Below are 18891 nucleotides of genomic sequence, written 5' to 3' on the forward strand. Positions count from 1 at the left end.
CTAAAATAATAATCTATTTCTTCAAGACATAAATTTCATTTTAGTTGAAAAAGCCTTGTTATTTGGAAAATACATTTGTCACTGACTTAGAATGTTACTATGAATATTTATCTCATTTCAGATGAGGAACCTTGACATAATCTGATAAGTACAAGGTCAGGAATTGGCAATTCATTAACTACTGCTGAATCCATTTGTATTGACAGTTATAAATTAGCCTTCAGCTATTTGAATCTAGTCCACAAGTTAGGGCAGCAAGAATAAAATCCAGGTTTTAACTCAAAACTATACTCTATTTTTATCCCTACTGCAGAAACTCAGAGTGAACCAGAATTTGGGTAGAAGGGCAGTGACCTAGGGAGCAACAAGAAATGTCATATGTCATTCATTGGCATCTGTTTTCTCTACATATCGCTCCAAAAGACCTAGACAATTAGGGCTATGAAGACTATTATAATTATTAAATTGGGAATAGTGCTTGCCCAGAATAAATAGGGGACTCTCTTCCCATGCTTATTTGTTTACTTCTATTTCCCATAGGATTAATTTTGCTTTTGAAACTATGAAAAGAAACAACCTTAAATGTTTAAAATGTTACTGGACTATAAATGTTATCATGCATTAGGTCCTCATATGGTAGTAGTAACAAGTGTTAGACTGTAGTAAAACAAATACTGACCCGATTATAAAAAAAAATCTATGATAGAATCTTAAATTGAAAAAACAAATTGTGCCTTATGACAGTAGATCAGAAAGATGTATGTATAGATGAATATTCAGCAGCATAGGAAAAAAGACCCAGAAAGATGCTTCTGTTTCTTCATGAGAATAAAGAAGTAATATAGGCTTTCATCCGTCTATCCTTATAGAATTACTATTTGTCTTATGTTGACAAATCCAACTGAATGATGTGAAATGATCTTCTAAATTAAATATAGCACTATTGGGAAACAATCTCCAATGATTTTCAGATATTATTAAAGCCCTTCCTTTTGATTTCTCTGACTACTATGCTAAAAGTATTTAACATTAATACTGCAAAAACTAGATATAGACATTTTAAATTAACCTCAATCTTCCAGCTGAAGAAATAAAAGCTTAAATTGAATAAACCTGATTATCAATGGATAGTTTAATAGCTTTAAGACTTTGTATGAGCTGATTCTCTAGTACTAGTATTATTGTAACTATGTTACTTTTGCCTCCTTTAAAATCCTTAACAATATTTTTTAAATGTATTTCAATTATTTTCAATTCTTTAAAATCTATTTCAACATTATAAATATATTTATGTGAATGAAATATGTACCCAAATTTAATTTTATATAACTTTCCTACATGTATTTATATATGAAATTATAATTATTCATATCATAACAATTTTTATTAAAACAGATATTGTATATTTAACCTTTCAATTTGTTTAATGGTACTTTGCCATTTAATGAATTAAATTCATAAAATGTATTATTTTTAAAAATCAACTTACATATGGAACTGTTTTTATTTCTTGAATAATGTAATTAACTTAATGTCAGAATTTTCTAAAAGTGTGTGATTGAGTTTTAATCACATAATGAAATATTTGCATTGAAGTTTTAATAGCCATCCAACTTGCATTAGCAAGATGATCATTTTATTGTTTAGATTATTTTAGCTTATACTTAAATTTTGAGCCTGTGCTTCTATATAATGTATTAAAACAGTTTGTCGATCTCAAAAATAAATAAATAAATCATGTCATCTTAATGAGTTTGTATACTTGACAAATTTATTCTTGGTTTTTTAGCCAAGAATCTTGTTATTTTTAATATAAACTTAAAAATTTATATAGAAACATCATCTTAGCTTAATCACAATAACATTTTAAAATATTTTAGGTAGTGCCTGTACAACAGGAATAAATTCATGTAGTTTAATACAAACAAGGAATTATTTAATAAGTAAAATATTCTAGTAAAATAGTATTCAAAACAAAACCAAAAAACCATGCAGCAAAGCAAGATAAGCACTAACATATTAGTAAAACCTACATTTGAGTTAATCTACTATTTAATAATTTCCTAATGAAAAGAGGCAAATAATGTGTACCCAAATGGTATTAAAAAAGTAAATTACCAATGGCAGATAACAAAAATAAACTTTTTAAATTATATTATTTTTATTATTTGAACATTTAATGCATGCCCCATGTATAATATAAGCAAAACTCATATTTTTGTTCAAGGTACAATTTTATTTGCCAATCTTCTACTCAAAAAGCTATTAATTGGAAAATGCAAAAAAGGTTATAGTACTAATGTAAATACTAATGAATGATTTAAAGAGACAGCAACCTTAGTATAATAAGGTCAAAGATTAACAGCATAAAATTAGCTATTTCTTTTACTATATTAACTTATGTACATATGTGTGTGGAATCTTTAGTTGATATCCCTCTGGAGCCCGAGTTTAAATACAGAATACATCTTAAACTCAATAACAAAACATAAAGCAGGTTGTCTCTTTAAATTAAATTCAATATTTCAACCCCCATGCAGAACTTTACAAGCTGCTCAGTAGATGATATGGGTTAAAGCAACATACCAAAACAATGACATTTTTCTACAGTGCATTTTCCAAAAATTAACAAATAAATAAATAAATAAACTTTTAAGCACAACTTTAGTTTCTGTCAGGCAGACAAGGCCTTTACCTGAACCCTAGGAACAAAAGGCGTTGTTCTTCTACTAAGGCTTTGGCTCTGGTAAGCAAAATTAAAGAAAAAAGCAATAAAACAAAACCAAAAAGGACAACACACTGGAACTAAAAGACCAAAAGTAAAAACCAACACACACAACCATAACCTTAAAAATAATTTCCCCTTATAATATATATTTAAACTTAAATATTCTAATGGAATGTATAAATTAAATTTGCCAAAATGCTAATTTAAAAACTGTAATTTACTAGGAAATAAATTTAAGAATCACATTCAGTGAAGTAACATGAAAGTGAAGAAGTAACATATTCAGTTGTGAACCTTCTGACTATAAAGTTCCAAATGCATCATAAAGCTGAGCCTTAGAAATCAAATGTAAAGAAATTCAAAATTTAACCTTTAGATGAACTAAACAGAAGAAAACATTGACAAAACCGGAGAACCATGGGCAAAACTGAAGAAAAACTGGATGAAAAATGGGTAATAGATATATTAGTAAAAGCAATCCATGATAGCCATTGTTTTCAGAATGTCAGACCTAAAATTAAGTATTAATAGAATTATCAAAGGGTATAAGAGAAAAGTATATCTATAATTCAATTTATCATTGGATTTTATTAAATTATTTTATTTCCATCAGCTTTCAGTCTAAAAATAATCTTAAACATTTTAATTTTACCACTCTTTGTATAAAAGGAAATAATTGCTAACAGTCTAACTAGATAAACATTTTATATATTTCCAACCCTTATCATATGATGACAAATTTTCAAACCTATTGTTTCCTTTGAGTCTTATGACAATTCCAAAATGATGTGGATATTAAGCAGTATTCCCATTTTACACATGAAAAATCTAAGGCCCAGAAAATTGATGTAACTTGCAAATAGTAACACATCAAATTGGTGGCATGTATTAATAAGAAAAAAAGTTTTATCCATATAATTTCCACTTCTTTTGTTATTTTATCTACTTTGAAACAAGTAATAGTAGACATCATCTAACTAGAATATATGTGCTTTTTCCTGATCAAAATAAAGAAGTAAACCACTCATTTGTACTGAATAGAATTGAAGGAGAGTTAATGAAAACTCAATTTATTATTTTTGCTCAGTAGCTTCTAATCCAACTTTCACCTCATTTCATGTTTCTCTCCCATTTTGCCATATACAAAGTTAAAGTACTATCAGCACATTCAACCTGAGGGGAGAGAGGAGCAATATACTGGGAAGAAGTAATTGAGGAGTTCTTTTCCCCTTAAATCAAAGGTTTTTAAGCCTTAAACATGAAAAATAAAACTGGAAATGTGAAAAGAAAGGAAATGTATATAGTTTTGACTAACTGAAAAAATAATCTCTTTCTCTCCCTCCCCCCCCCCATACTATTTTGCAAATTCATGTAGTCTCCTTCTAAGTAAGCAGTATTCCATTTAGAGTATGGAGTAGTAAGAGAAATGTTAAGAGTTTAGAATGCAAGTAACTTTGTTAATAATCTGTTACTTTTAGTAGATCACAGTTATTTAGTAATTGGAGATGAACCTCAAAGCTTAATAAAACTTCCTGAGAAAGTGGCAGAATACGCGATAAACTAAAATAATATTCCCTTCTCATACACAGATCTGGAATTAAAAGAGACCTCAGAGGTCATCTAATCTAACCCCTCATTTTACAATATAAGAAACTGAGTAGGACCAGGGATGCTACACATTTTACACAAGATGTAGGTATTAATTAAATATCAGGTGAGGATAGGTTCTCTTCCCCTCTCCTCCAACTCTATTGGTTTACAAAAAAAATATCAAGGGATATTAGTGGTAGGGAGGCCATGCAAGTAAATCTCTTAATACTTTAAAAAGAAACCACTTGGGGCAGCTAGGTGGTGCAGTGGATAAAGCACCAACCCTGGAGTCAGGAGAACCTGAGTTCAAATCCGGCCTCAGATGCTTGACACTTAACTAGCTGTGTGACTCTGGGCAAGTCACTTAACCCCAATTGCCTCACCAAAAAACAAAAAACAAAAAACAAAAAAACACTTTATCATTAAATACATCAGTCTCTTCTACTAGCTTCAAAAAGGTAAAAATAAATCTACCCACTAGTATCTTCTGAAATATGTGTTTATTTGAAACTAAAGACTTAAAGAGTTAAATGCATATCTTATTTTAATAACTGAAAAAAAAAGAAAAGTGAGGTACTAAGTGACCTATTATCAGTTACATAAGTTGATCCGTTTTAGGTATAATGGGCATGATCTGATTGCTACAAAATTTGAGTTTGTATACTTCAGTTATTTTGCCACTTTTTAAAGCCATTTCCTACTAATCACTACAATGTTATAATCCAAGACTTTCCTTTTATACACCACTGTTGAAACAACCAGGAATGAAAAAAATAGATTCAAAGTTGAATGACAACTTTGTTTTTAAAAAGAAGAGAGTTGTAAGAGAGTAAGAACATATATTCTCAAATAAGTTCGTCCTTTTAAAAGATACATACAAATAGTCAGCTATAAGCAAAGAATGAGAAATGGCAGAAAATTTTCTAAAACAACATACATGGGCAAAAAGTCAAAATAATAAATTAACCACAGACATATATAAATAAAATGAAGTATTATCTTCAACAAATATGAGTTTTGGTCTGACTAATCTACAACAAAATCAGAGTTTCTATGTATTTTCTCAAATTTGAAAAGTATAAAAAGGTTGTATTTCAATTTAATGCAATCTAAAAACTTACTAAACACTACCTCATCTAATTACATGGTCTGAAGTTCTAAAATGGTATTTTCTATGGAAAATGTTCACCACATCCAGGAAAAAGAACTGGATTCTGAATGCAGATTGATCCATGTTTCTACTTTTGTTTTTGTTTTTTGTTTTTTTGAGGTTTTCTCCCTTTTGTACTGAATCTTCTTTCACAACATGACTAACGCAGAAATATGTTTAATGTGATTGTACTTATTTAACTCATATCAGATTGCTTGCTGTCTTGGGGAGGAGGGAGGGAAGGGAGGGGAGAATTTGGATATAAAAATCTTATGAAAACAAATGTTGAAAACTATCTTTACATGTAACTGGAAAATAATAAAATACTTTTATGATTAAAATGTCATTTTTTACAGATAAAAGAGCTTATATACAGAAACACAAATGAAAAGAAAAATAAGGAAATAAAAAAATTAGCAATTTTTTTTCTGTAAATGAATGGATTAACATGTAATTTAGTTAGTATGCACTCGGTCTTAAGGAACTTAACTTCTAATTGAAGATGAAAACATTCTGTGGTTTTTTCCCCCTAGACGAGATAAATAGCAACCAGTGAACCTTGTATAAACTAGTGTTAGAATAATAAAGGTCCAGGATGAAAGATATGTATTTGTCTGAATGCAAAGTATAGTTATAAGCTCACAAATTTAGTATGGGCTTTAGCTAAATGTCATTGACAAGGAGGTGTAGTCTAAGGAGGAAATTTCTTTTGTAATGGTGACTGACTGACATACAGTATCTGAATACTTCACATGTGTCTAAGAGATTCCTCTCCTCTCAGCCTATGGACAGCTAGAACATACTTAGGATAGTTATATTGGTCTAAGGCTTCCTGGAAAAGAAAATGTTGGAGTTAGGATGAGGGAGGTTCTTTTCCCTCTTGATCCAGGTAAACATATTGCTTGCATCCTCTTGGATACAAAGGAAAGGCTCAGACTAATTTCAGAAACATTTATAGGTAGAAGGAAGGTGACTGGCATAACTAATAGAAACCTGAATAGAGAACAGTATGTTTCCAAATCATAAGGACATGAAAGTGACGCCCATTGTCAGACTAAGATCCCACAGCTTTTAAGGCAACTTTTATAAAAACTCTGGAAAAAAATCTGAAATCTATGCATTTAATTTAAAATGTATACATCTTATGAAGCATTTATAGCTTCATAAGTTTTCCAGTCTTATTTTTCTTGATCTTTACTCATGTTCCAAGGAAGTTTGAATTGAGGGTGAAATATTTCCCTGAGTTATACCACTGTACCTGAATACTCCAGTGAATTATTAAAATGTCATTTACTTCATATTCTCCCAAGGATAGGGAATGGTTTATTCTCTGGCCTGATTCAGTCTTTTTCAAAGATCAGGAATTTGAAAGTGTTGTATTTTTTAAATATGGAGAATTTGATATGGTCACAAGACAGGAGAATCACATGTACATATGTAGTTATATATGAGGTAGTTGTTGGTACAATGAATAGAGACCTAGGCTTAGAATAAGAAGAACTGAGTACAAATCCAACCTCAGATACTTACTAGCTGTGTGAACTGGGCAAATCACTTAACCACTGTTTGCCTTAGTTTCCTCAACTATAAAATTGGGATGATAGTAAATGCGATCTTGCAGTATTTTTGTGAGGATCAAATAAGATCATATTTGTAGAACAACACAGCACAGTATCTGGTCCACAATACCTACTATATAAATGATTATTCTCTTTCCTTCTCTCCCTTTCCCCCAGTCAGTTTTTGTGACTATATCAATTCTTCTATTTTGCCAGATTACATTTGAGAATAATTAGATATAGCTAATAAAGGAAAATACAACATTACAATGAAAAAGGACATTTTACTTATAGAAGAAAATAATAGAACGGGGGAAACATCGATATCAGCAGAATCCATTTCCTTTTAAAAATAAGTTTATTGTAATCATTTTAGTTGATGCCAATATATTAGACCACAAATCAGCATGCCAAAAAGATTTTTCATAAAATTATTTTATTTTTGTAGTATTGTTTCCTATAATGTATACATATATTTTCTATACCTCTCCATAAATTAACTAAAATTCTAGAGAAAAGGCTATTTAATATAATTCATGAGTGCTATTTTTAAAAGCAAAATGACTTACTTTTACTTCCTTAGCCCTTTCATAAGTTTTAAAAACAAAATAGCACTATTTCTCTTAAAAATATTATATGGGTTTTTGTAGTCAAAACATTATACCATTTAATGGCTGAATTCTGAGAATTTAAGTTGAATTTTAATCTCTGACAGTTCAAAGCAGTCAAGTCATTACAGATATCTTTAAGCTTTACATTTCCAAAAATTCTCTTAAAACAATATAAATATTGGTAAAGTAAGTAACAAGCATTTGGGATTATACTTCAAAAGGTTTTCTGATTTGAATATAAAGTGCATATATCAATTTTGTATTTTTGGATTTCAGAAATATCAATTAATATATTAGAAATACCACATAATACCATGAACATATATCATGGAATCAGTAACATGTTAAAAATTTTGTCCCATGATCCCTATACTTCATTAGTTGGGGAAATAGTCTAAAATTCCTTTACAAATACACAGTTATAGATATAACCTACTGATATCCTAAAAATCCATAAAAATGTTTAGAAATGAAAAAGTAAGAATGAACATAATATATTCCTTTAACTTTAACAGGGCCTTTATATAATATAACATTTTACATCCTTTATATGTCTGAGGATAAGATTTGGCTACCATGGTAAAGAGAACAAAAGACCATGACCCTGAATGTTATGACAGTAGGAGATAAAAGCCTTAAACACAGAAAAAGAAAAGTTAGCACTCTCTAAATTCCAGTGAATCTAGGTTAAATAAAGATACCTTTTCATTTGAACCAAGAAATGGGGGCAGGGGGAGGGGGCTGTAATGCCCTTTAAATGAAAACCTAAGGTTACATTCACTAAAAGCCATCTTTTAGCCAGAATCTGTCCTGCTACCAACTAGTTTCATATTTAAAAGTATTAGCATTTCAAAAAGCAAGAAAAAATATTTCAGTGACTACATACTGAAAGTTGTCCAGACAAGAATTGTGGAACATCCCTCAACATTCCAGGACTCATAGGAGAAGTAACAGAAATGGACGGGCGATCCATTTTTTGAGATTCAAATGAGCTAGAGCCTGAAATGATAATTTTGCATTTAGAGTGGAAACAGCAATTTTTCATTTATATTTCACAATGCAACTTTGAAATTATAAATTTCGTACAAAATGCCTACATTACAGTGTTTTAAATGTTGTGATGTTTTCAAAGTTCACTTATTGGACTGTGTTCTGTAGCCCCATTGCCTTAGAGCTTTAGGGATTCCCTGCTGCTGTCCCAGGAGCATTCAATTAGAAAACATTTGCTGAGATCCTATCATGTTGTGTCAAATAGAACATGAACACATGAGAACATTTCTACCATAACAAATCAATGTTAATTCAATTCACTTGGCAGTTCACTTAACCACACAGTGCCCTAGGCTACTGTCTAAGGCTCAAACAAGTCAGGAGACTTAGGATCATAGATCTAAAATTAGAAAGAACCTCAGAGGCCATGTAATCCAAACTTCCCATTTTTCAGATGAGTAGACAGAAGGTTAGGGAGTTTGTGACTTGCCAAAGGATACATTTGAACCTAGATCTTCTGACTCAATAGGGGTGCTTTTTACTAGTTACTCATCTACATTAGTAGAGGAAGTCAGTTTGAACACTATTATCTCCTCACATTGATAAATATCATAGATCTGGCAAAAAAATAAATACTGATTAAATTATTTGTTTGCTTTAAGAATTTTTCTAACTATTAAATATTTTTTTCCTTCAAACCCCACCACCAAACTCTGGAATATAATTAGTCACTGACCATTGCTTAAGTACTTAAATTTGAAAAGTAGAAATCTAGTATTTTGAAGGGCAGCTAGATGGTACAGTGGATAGAGCACTGGCCCTGGAATAAGGAAGACTTCAGTTCAAATCTGGCCTCAGACATGTACTAGTTGTATGATCCTGGTCAAATCACTTGATTCTGTTTGCCTCAGTTTCCTCATCTGTAAAATGAGCTGCAGAGAGAAGTGGCAAATCGCTCCAGTATCTTTGTCACGAAAACCCCAAATGGAGTTACAAAGAGTTAGATATGACTGAAACAAGTGAACAACAAATATTTTAATGGAAAAATTAATTATTTAAACATTTTTATTCTTGTTCACCATGGCACAATGTTTATATTTTTGTGATTATATTGATTTGTACTAGGCTTTCAAATTGTACAGTCATACAAATAGAGAAAATATCAGATTGATTTATTCTGAAATATATTATATTGTCGTTTTTAAAAAATGAAACTTACTAGACTCCAGTTGTGCATGTGTACTATCAGGGATTCTGGGAATGTCTCTGAAACAAAATGAAAAAGAGAAAATAGGAAACTTTTTCAAGTGTCAGTACAATATCTTGACCACTAATAGAATACTTACTTTCATTAACCATTATTCATTCTTGATACTCTACTTGTATTAATGTAGCCGAAGATCACTTTATTTTCTTTTTTAACTGCCAAATCACACTGTTGACATACTGAGTTTGCATTCTAAGAAACCCTCCAGACCTTTTTTACATGAACTTCAGTCTATTCATTTATCCCTCCTCTTATAAGTTGTGAATTACTTATTTAAATCCAAGTGTAAGACTTGTTTTATTAAAAATTATTATATGTTGGTATCAAACACATTAAACCAAAATAATATTAATGTCATAGTTTTTCTGTATGGTGTTTCCTTGTATTTTTCATTTATTTATCCTCCTTCTACTTATTAATTTATCAATAGGATAAAAAGTTATAATAAAAGAACAAAGTAGTGATCATGCCAAGGGATCAGTAGATGAATGAATCAACACTAATAGGCCTATACACATAATTTTTATAAACCCTTTCCTAGGAGTCACTGAGAGTTAGTCCTTAGACATGGCTTTGAGCTAGATTATTTCCAAATGACCCAGTCAACTCACAGGTACTGAAGAAGAGGGAGAATCTGAGAGTGGCCATAGGAAACAAGGAGTTGATACACAACCATTTCCAGAAGTATGCATTGTAGGGATAGGACTGAGGTGGAGGGGGATGAGTGACCAGGCATCAAAGTCTGAAGAATGACTAGGGTGGCATGGGAGAGGGTAAAGTTGATCTTTGGCAGACTGGGATTTAATATCACAGGGATGGGGAAGAAAAGAGTGGTGAGTATGAGATTTCTTACTGTTAGGGAATGAGTCCAGATATACAGTCAGTTAATGGAAAGAGCTCCCTGGATGAAGGCAGGTAAGAGGTAAGGAATGTGTGTGTGTGTGTGTGTGTGTGTGTGTGTGCACATACACACGCATGCACATATATTTTCTGTGTGTATAAAATTTAATATTATTTGGACATGGCTGGGAAAGTGTTTTGGATTCTTTATGTGGGAGTTAGCATGATATGTTTTTATTATAGGATACAGAGAATATCAAACTATACTATAATTAGAAATTTTAAAATACGGAAAGCAACTTACCCAATAGGCCTTGAAACCACAAGTTCCACTTGTGGCTCTGGTTTAGATTCTAGAATGATGTTGTAAACTTCCTCAAATGTGGCTCCCTGGAGTAGCCTTCCATTCCATTCTAATACTTCATCACCTGTAGTTTGTGGTAGGAATAATCTTAGAAGGAAAAACTAACCTTGAGAATTGAATTTACAACATAAATAATTATCAGGTGCCACTGAACTACACAGAACAAAATTAAAACTGTGGAGAGAAAAAATACTATAGAGTAGCTCCAGTGGCTTAAAACATGACTGGCCAGGAGAATTATCATATTCATGAACAAAAGAGACAATATTCAAATGAAATAAACAGCAAAGGAAAATGAACATTATGATAAATTCATCTATAATATCATTGTAGTAATTATAGTTCTAGACTTCATAAAATCAAATGTAGTTGCTTGTGTAAAGGTTTCTGGTCCCTACATTTGAGTGAGAGAGAGGAGTCTGTGTGTGTGTACATATACACATATATTCATAAATACATATATGTATGTGTATAAATACACATATACATATGTGTGTATATGCTTGTGTTCACTGACCTTCCTGTTAACAAATCTGGATTTGGGGATTTCCCACAATTATTTATTTATTTTTTTGAACCTCAAACTTGTTTTCTACTCTCCAAGGTATTTATTTCTTCCCAACATCATGTAACACAAGTAAAAGATTAAAAAATGAAAGTATTCTAATCAAGTATGATTTTGTACATCCTAGTAATAATCTCATTAATGACTAAAGATTTATATGGACCATGAATATTTCAGTACTAATCTGATCACATTCCATAGTACTGTATTTTTCATATTTTGCAAGTTCAAGATCTCAAGTAAAGTGTCCAAGGTATAAACATACCTGGTCTCAGATGCCCCACAGTGTCAGCTAAACTTCCTTTTTTAACTTTGGTGATAAATGCACAGAGGCGACCTGATTCAGTCATCTTTCCTCCTACAACCTGTTTGAAATAAGAAAGTTTTATAATAGGATTAATGTTAGGATGCATAGTGTTGAAAATTCAAGTGAATATTAATTAGCTATTCTGTTTCTGCAAATGTAGCCATTAAATTAAATTAAACAGGGCACCTAGGTGACACAGGGGATAGAGCCCTAGGCTTGGAATTCAGCAGGCTCTTCTTCTTCTTTTTTTTTTTTTTTTTTTTTTAGTGAGGCAATGGGGGTTAAGTGACTTCCCCAGGGTCACACAGCTAGTAAGTGTCACCTGTCTGAGGCCGAATTTGAACTCAGGTCCTCCTGAATCCAGGGCCAGTGCTTTATCCACTGTGCCACCTAGCTACCCTCAGGCTCTTCTTCTTGAGTTCAAATCTGGTGTCAAACACTCATAGCAGTGTGACCCAGGGCAAATTACTTAACCCTATTTGTCTCAGTTCTTCATCTGTAAAATGAACTGGAGACGGAAATGGCAAGCTACTCCAGTATCTTTACCAAGAAAACCCCAAATGGGGTCACAAAAAGTCATCAACAACTGAACAACAATAAAACTATAAGAGCCAATATTAATACCGTATATTTTAGTTTTTCAGAGATGGGGGGGATGCTGAATGGTACAGCAGATAGAGCATTAGGTTTTGAGTCAAGAAGTCCAAAGTTCAAAGCCAGTTTCAATCATTCACTATCCATGTGACCCTGGGAATTTCATTTAGCCTCCATTTGCCACTGTTTCCTCATCTACAAACAAACAAAGCAAAACCAACAAACAAAAAAATCTGCCAGGGTTGTTGTGAGGAAAAAGTGAAATATTTGTAAAGTGTTTTGCAAACCTTAAAGTGCTATGTAAATGCGAGTTATTGTTATTATTATCATTAATTATTAACTTTTGACTCCATATATGGGACCCATGAGGAGCCAGAGGAAAATGGCTCCAGTACCATCCTATGTGCAGTAGGATCCTGGTTCCTACTTTTTCTTTCTGAATCATAACACCCTGGTGATGTTCTAGCACATTCTGATTAAGCAGTCAAACGGGGCTGGCTGGTTGAACAACCATCAATATCATTGAGATTCTGACATTCTCTTTAATATGCCAACTCATCATCACCATTCAGACTCCACAGTTCTAAACCACTAACAACTAAATCCAAATTGCTAACAAGATCTCTTACATAGCTGTACTGAGAGATCCTGTGCTATCACAGGATAAGGGAATAAAGAGACTGGCTTTCACTTTGCTCTCATAGTTGTGTTTGCCCACTGTCAAATATACTCATGTATCAGTCCCATTGCTGATGTCAAATACCTTACAAGTCAATTTATTATTTTCCAAAAACTTTACATATTTTTAAATGTTCTCAATAACAATCTATTAAAAAGGTCTTATTTAATTCAAGTAAATGGAATGTTTATATAAATGAATGACGGTATACTTTTTAGAATAGTTACTCTTTACAAACTTTAAAAAAAATTTTTCTATCACTAAATGATCATGCATCCTTGCAAAGAAAATAGAGATGACAAAGATCATGTAATATTTTCAAACATAACATAAAACTTAATGCTATGTATATTTTTAAAATTTTTCTACTTTATTAGAACCTTTTTCAATAATAAAAACATAAAATGCTTACAATGGACTTAATGTAGCAAAAATATTACTTATGAGATTTCCCTATTAATTATTCTGAAACTAAAAATTGAGCTCTGAATCAAGTGAAAAACAGGAATTGAAGAAACAATATAAAATGTAAAGGATTTACAAAATTATATTAGTGTATTAATACATAAAAGCATATATCACCAAAATATTCAGTCAGGCAAAAAACTCATGTAAAAAAGAAATAACTTGTTTACTTTCAACATAAAACACATTTTTTAAAAATGTATATGAATTAATATAGTGAGATATAGATTTTGAACAATGAAGGCAAATACTTATGAATTACATAAAACAAGGAAAACAACACAAATTGACATCTTTTATTTTTCCATTAACACACTGAAAAAAAAGAGGTATCTCATGGAAAAGGGGCATCTCATTAAAGTATTGTATTTTTTAAAATTACTAACCTTCAATCCAAGCATTGCTCCTGAATCTCTGGGGACACTTCCATCTTTCAGGCGTTTGTTTAATAAAATACAACCAATCAAACGGTCTCCATCTTTGGATGGCTGCCAAGTTACAGGGTGCTAAAATAATGCATTAAAATGTTAAAATTCTTTTAAGACAAAGTCATATTCACATTTAACATTTATTAAATTTCAGAATGTCATAGAAACCTTATGAGTGCACAAATACCTTTTTAGTCTTGAAAGTAATAATAAAAAATTTTCCACAACCTTCAATTTTCTTAAAGATTACATTGGAATAAAACCTCACAGTTTACTGATTCTAATATGGATTATATAAGATGCTACATTTAAGATACAAAATATGTACATATATACATGTAGATATATAATATGATTCAATTAGGTATCATGAAAAAGGTTAAAATTCACAAAACAAAAATGATGGTGATCCAAAGAATTAATTTGTTATAAATATGTCTTTTTATCTCTTGGGACACATTTTTTAAAAAATGTAAATGGCAAGTTACTCTATGAATAAAAAGGACAAATCATTGTTAAGAGAATACTATAATTCAAACCAATGCCAGGGGCAAAGATGTCTTTCTAGGTTCAAATATTGTTAATATATAAAAACATTAGCCTGTACCAATTACTTTCTATTTTCATTGACAGAGAAGGTAATTGAACCATATTTAACATTAAGACTGGAGTTAAGCACTGACTTTTTGAAAATGCACTGATTCTTTCAGATCTCTGCATGCATTTGCTAAACTGCCTATTCCAATTTAATCAGTGATACCAAGAATGTGCTGAAAGTGTTAACTGATCTCTAAAACTTTAGTAGTTAAATTATTTCCCTTCTCAATAGCACAACTAGAGCCTTATGGATAATGTCCCTATACTATTATAGATTACATGATGAATAGCAAATCAGGTGCTTTGTGCAGTCATATTAGTTTCACAGTTTTCCAAAAGACTCATGCTCATCTTCATGCAAAATTAGCAGGCCAAAGACAAGTTCCCGACAATTACAATCATGTGTTAAAGATGATAGACCCCCAATTCCTACCAAACTAAAGCAAAAGTAACAAATTCCAAAGCAGGTGGCAATGGTTCTAGCACTAAATAAGGCTGCACAAAAAATGCTGTGGCAATTAAATAAAAGAACAAAATGACAGTGAAAGGGAAAAAAGAAAAACAACTTTTTATGCACATTTCTCCCTTTTACCTGGGATTCAAACTATTAATAATTTAAATTCATCCCAAGGAACATATATACATAATCAAATAAGCCAATCAAACATTTTTCATTTTTATTTATTTGTAGGTTTGAGTAACCATAAGAATTCCTTTCATTCAATCGGACCATAAGACCATCCTTTTGTTCCTGTTTCGTTTTGTTTTGTTTTGTTTTGTTTTGTTTTGTTTTGTTTCTTGTGTTGCCAAACATTGGGGGGAAAAAAGAACAGCCAAGCAAGCAGGAGTTTTTGGTTTTGTTTTTCTTTTCTGCACCTTAAGAAATACTACATTGTCTCTGAAAACACCCCATCTTTTATATTATGTACTGTTTTCATGAGTGACAGAGAGCAAACGAAGACCAAAATGAGCAAGTTAAAAGGCAAGCTCCACAATCTCAGTCAGTACCTTATCGCTATGGCTATGCTCCTCGTTTAGAGTCGTGCTACTACACGTATCTACCCCAGAGTCCTTAATCTGAGGCTCAGACCATTCCAAGTCCTCTTCCAAAGAGTGGCCACCAAAAGACACCATTTTCTTTTGTCTCTCAGACCTGGTGTTAGAGTCCGACAAAACTGCCTGCTCACTAGTTTTTCTTTTTCCCTTTTGACTGTCCCCTAAAAGGTGTGGGATAAAAAAAAGGAAACAAAAAAGAAAACATGCAAAGGTTTAAATAAAACAAAGGAAAAGTGAAATGATAAAGGAAACAAATGGTAAGGCTCCACATGTCTCACCAAAGACATTGGGGATGCCTCACTGCTATGCCAAGACGTATGGTCCAACCAGTTGTAATCCATGTCTCCTGTGAGCATCAGACAGACAAGAGAGTGCAGTAAAGGAAAGGTGAAAGGACAAAGACATAATAAACATTTTAAAATTCATGTAATACTATCTGATTTTTAGACCCTTTCTCTGTAGCACTCATTATAGCTACCAAGAGAAAGCTAAGACTACAAAGGGATGAAATACATGGAATGTAGACTATGATGTATGTCTTTAATCAAGTCAGAACACTGAACTACATAGCTAAAGTTTTTTTTTATTTTTAAAGAGAAAATGCCCTGCATATATAACATATACCATTAATGAATTTGAAAATAGTAATCATAAATAGACTGAAACTGAATATGCTAAATACTTTGAGAAAGGGAAAGAAAAACAGCTTAGTTTATTACTTATGATTTTTTCATGTTAGCCTACATAAGTAATTTTATCTTCCAAAGGTTATTATGGACCATTTTCAAATTTAAACAATGACAAAATGTTTAAGTAATCAAACATTTTGACCCATTATGTAATTATAGTTTAATATAATGTTGAAAAACATGTTGAGATGCTAGATGGGTAAAAAAGAGAAAGAATTGATTAGATGAAAGATAAACTCTGTAAAATTCAGTCATATATCTATGATTAATCAATTCTTGTTAGTAAACTTCAAGTAAACTTAAAATTTGGCCCTAGTGAGCAGTTGCTATGGTATACTTTTCAATATTTTCCCTACATGACAGGATTTTTTAAATTCATGTCATGAAAATATTTTCAACTTTAAGTTTTATTGCAATCATATACTCCAGAGAATTTATGTGATTATAAGCTCAAAAAATATTTATTATATGCTTATTTTCCCCTTAATTTCCCTTTACTCCAAATACACACAGTTTTTAATGACTGTCTCCATTTTTACCATACATTCTCACTCTCGGATTTTAAAAATTATTCTTTCGTTTATTTGTTGCTTCTTCAATATTCAAATGCTTTCTATCATAGAAAAAATTCATTTGCACATATACCCTAATTCTTTAACTTTTGAATGGAAGAACAAAATACCATAAACTTGCATAGGAAAAACCCTTGTGTAGAATACGGGAACCATGAGAAATTCACTGAGATAGTCTTCTACTTCCCTTCCCATCAACCCTATTGCCTTACAATGAGTGGAAGAAAAAGAGATCTATGTCTTGTACAGTTTCAGGGGCCTGGGCTTATTTAGTCTACACAATGGAAATGGGACACTTTTTTTTTTTAAATAATGAAAGAATTTGAATTTTGCCTTCATTCACCAGCATCAATACCCTTGTTCTTTATATTTCTCATGACAGACAATAAAAAGAGTACACAATTAAAAAAAGAAAAAGATAAAAAATCTAGCCTTAATATTTCTCTTTTAATATTTTTGGTTGAAATTATACCAGCCAACTTACTTGGCTATAACAAAAGTTCTCTCTCATTGATGGAATTTCGAATCAGTTGTTTTAAAATCTTATAACTAGCCCCAAAGAATCCCAAAACTTTTTAAAGGTCTATTTTGTAAGCTTTAAATAATTAAAATATTACGGCTTTATTTGGAAATTACATATTTGGTATATTTCTTTATTTGAATTTGTGGTGTTAATAAGTTTAAAAAAACCTTAAAATATCAAATATACCTAAGCATGGAAGTTGTAAGTATTAATTATAAGGAATTATAAACTTTAAATTTTGAATTATTTGGAAAATTAACAGAAAGAAATATAATAAACAAAGACATTCATATATCACTTTAAAATGTACAGAACATTTGCATTTACTACCTCCTTTGATCCTCAAAACAATACTGTATATATAGTATGTTTAAACAATTTTACCATTATAGAAACAGAATATGAGCTGGTGTGGCTTGCACAATGTTGCAAAACAAATAAATAAAGTGACAGACCCAGCCATTGCCCCCTACAGCCTCAGCCTCCAAATGTAGGACTTTGTTTTTCCAGTTTGAAAATTCTATTGTAACTTTTATCAGACAATTTTGCATAATAAAAATTCTGATTTTGTGTCTTTACAAACATTACTATATTACTATGACTTTCACATATGAGCTACATTTAGGGTGCCAAATAATATACGCATAGAAACACAATATGAGTTAGCAATTCTAGGGGAAAAACTACCTTATTGTTAGAGACACTAGCAAGTATAAAGTGGATGAAAACCTGGGTGACTTCTTGCTGACCACACATACAAAAAAAGAGACAAGGATTTGAAATAAAGGATTGAGAGTCAAACTCCAGACTTGTTTGTCCTTCATTCTTGAAAGGGACATGACATCAGGGTTATGTTATTACTTGCACTGAATTGGATTTGTGAGGGAGGGCTATACAAGGTCACCAACTTCACTTTCTCTGGGTCCAGTGGCAAGATGCATATCAAGACAACTGGAGATGGCTCTGGATGTTTAAGGCAATTGGGGTTAAGTGACTTGCCCAGTGTCACACAACTAGTAAGTGTCTGAGGTGAGATTTGAACTCAGGTCCCCTTGACTCCAGGGTGAGTGTTTTGTTCACTGTACAACCTGGCTGCTTCAAAGACAGGATAAATACCTGTAATCATTACTTAGCTAGCTCACTGTTCTGTATTCTGAGTTCCCCCAAAATGAAAACTTTACCTCAAGAAAAAAGTTGCACTCAAGTAAGATTGGCAACTAACCCACTTTATCCTCTAGAAAGAGAGGAAAGCAGAAGAAGTGGTTTCCCCAATATTTACATATCTGGTATAAAAGTTTTGCCTCCCTAAAAAGAGCA

The 18891-nt window shown here is 31.7% G+C and overlaps 1 protein-coding gene across 42 annotated transcripts in view; it reads right to left on the bottom strand.

Annotated features, from left to right (window-relative positions):
* Positions 1-18891, bottom strand: part of RIMS2 (regulating synaptic membrane exocytosis 2) — an 821964-nt gene that overhangs the window by 383365 nt on the left and 419708 nt on the right. For 18 of the 42 annotated variants that reach the window (XM_043983718.1, XM_043983502.1, XM_043983421.1 and 15 more), the window contains 6 exons: positions 16069-16136; positions 14096-14215; positions 11930-12029; positions 11040-11163; positions 9848-9894; positions 8525-8637 (listed from right to left, as the gene is read on the bottom strand). In XM_043983718.1, coding sequence (XP_043839653.1) covers positions 8525-8637; positions 9848-9894; positions 11040-11163; positions 11930-12029; positions 14096-14215; positions 16069-16136 — 572 coding nt within the window. Of the gene's footprint in view, positions 1-2695; positions 2744-8524; positions 8638-9847; positions 9895-11039; positions 11164-11929; positions 12030-14095; positions 14216-15742; positions 15952-16068; positions 16137-18891 lie in introns of all 42 variants that reach the window. The other 24 variants (XM_043983450.1, XM_043983385.1, XM_043983377.1 and 21 more) reach the window with 3 other exon arrangements.

This window comes from Dromiciops gliroides, chromosome 1, assembly GCF_019393635.1.
Source record: "Dromiciops gliroides isolate mDroGli1 chromosome 1, mDroGli1.pri, whole genome shotgun sequence".
Taxonomy (NCBI): domain Eukaryota; kingdom Metazoa; phylum Chordata; class Mammalia; order Microbiotheria; family Microbiotheriidae; genus Dromiciops; species Dromiciops gliroides.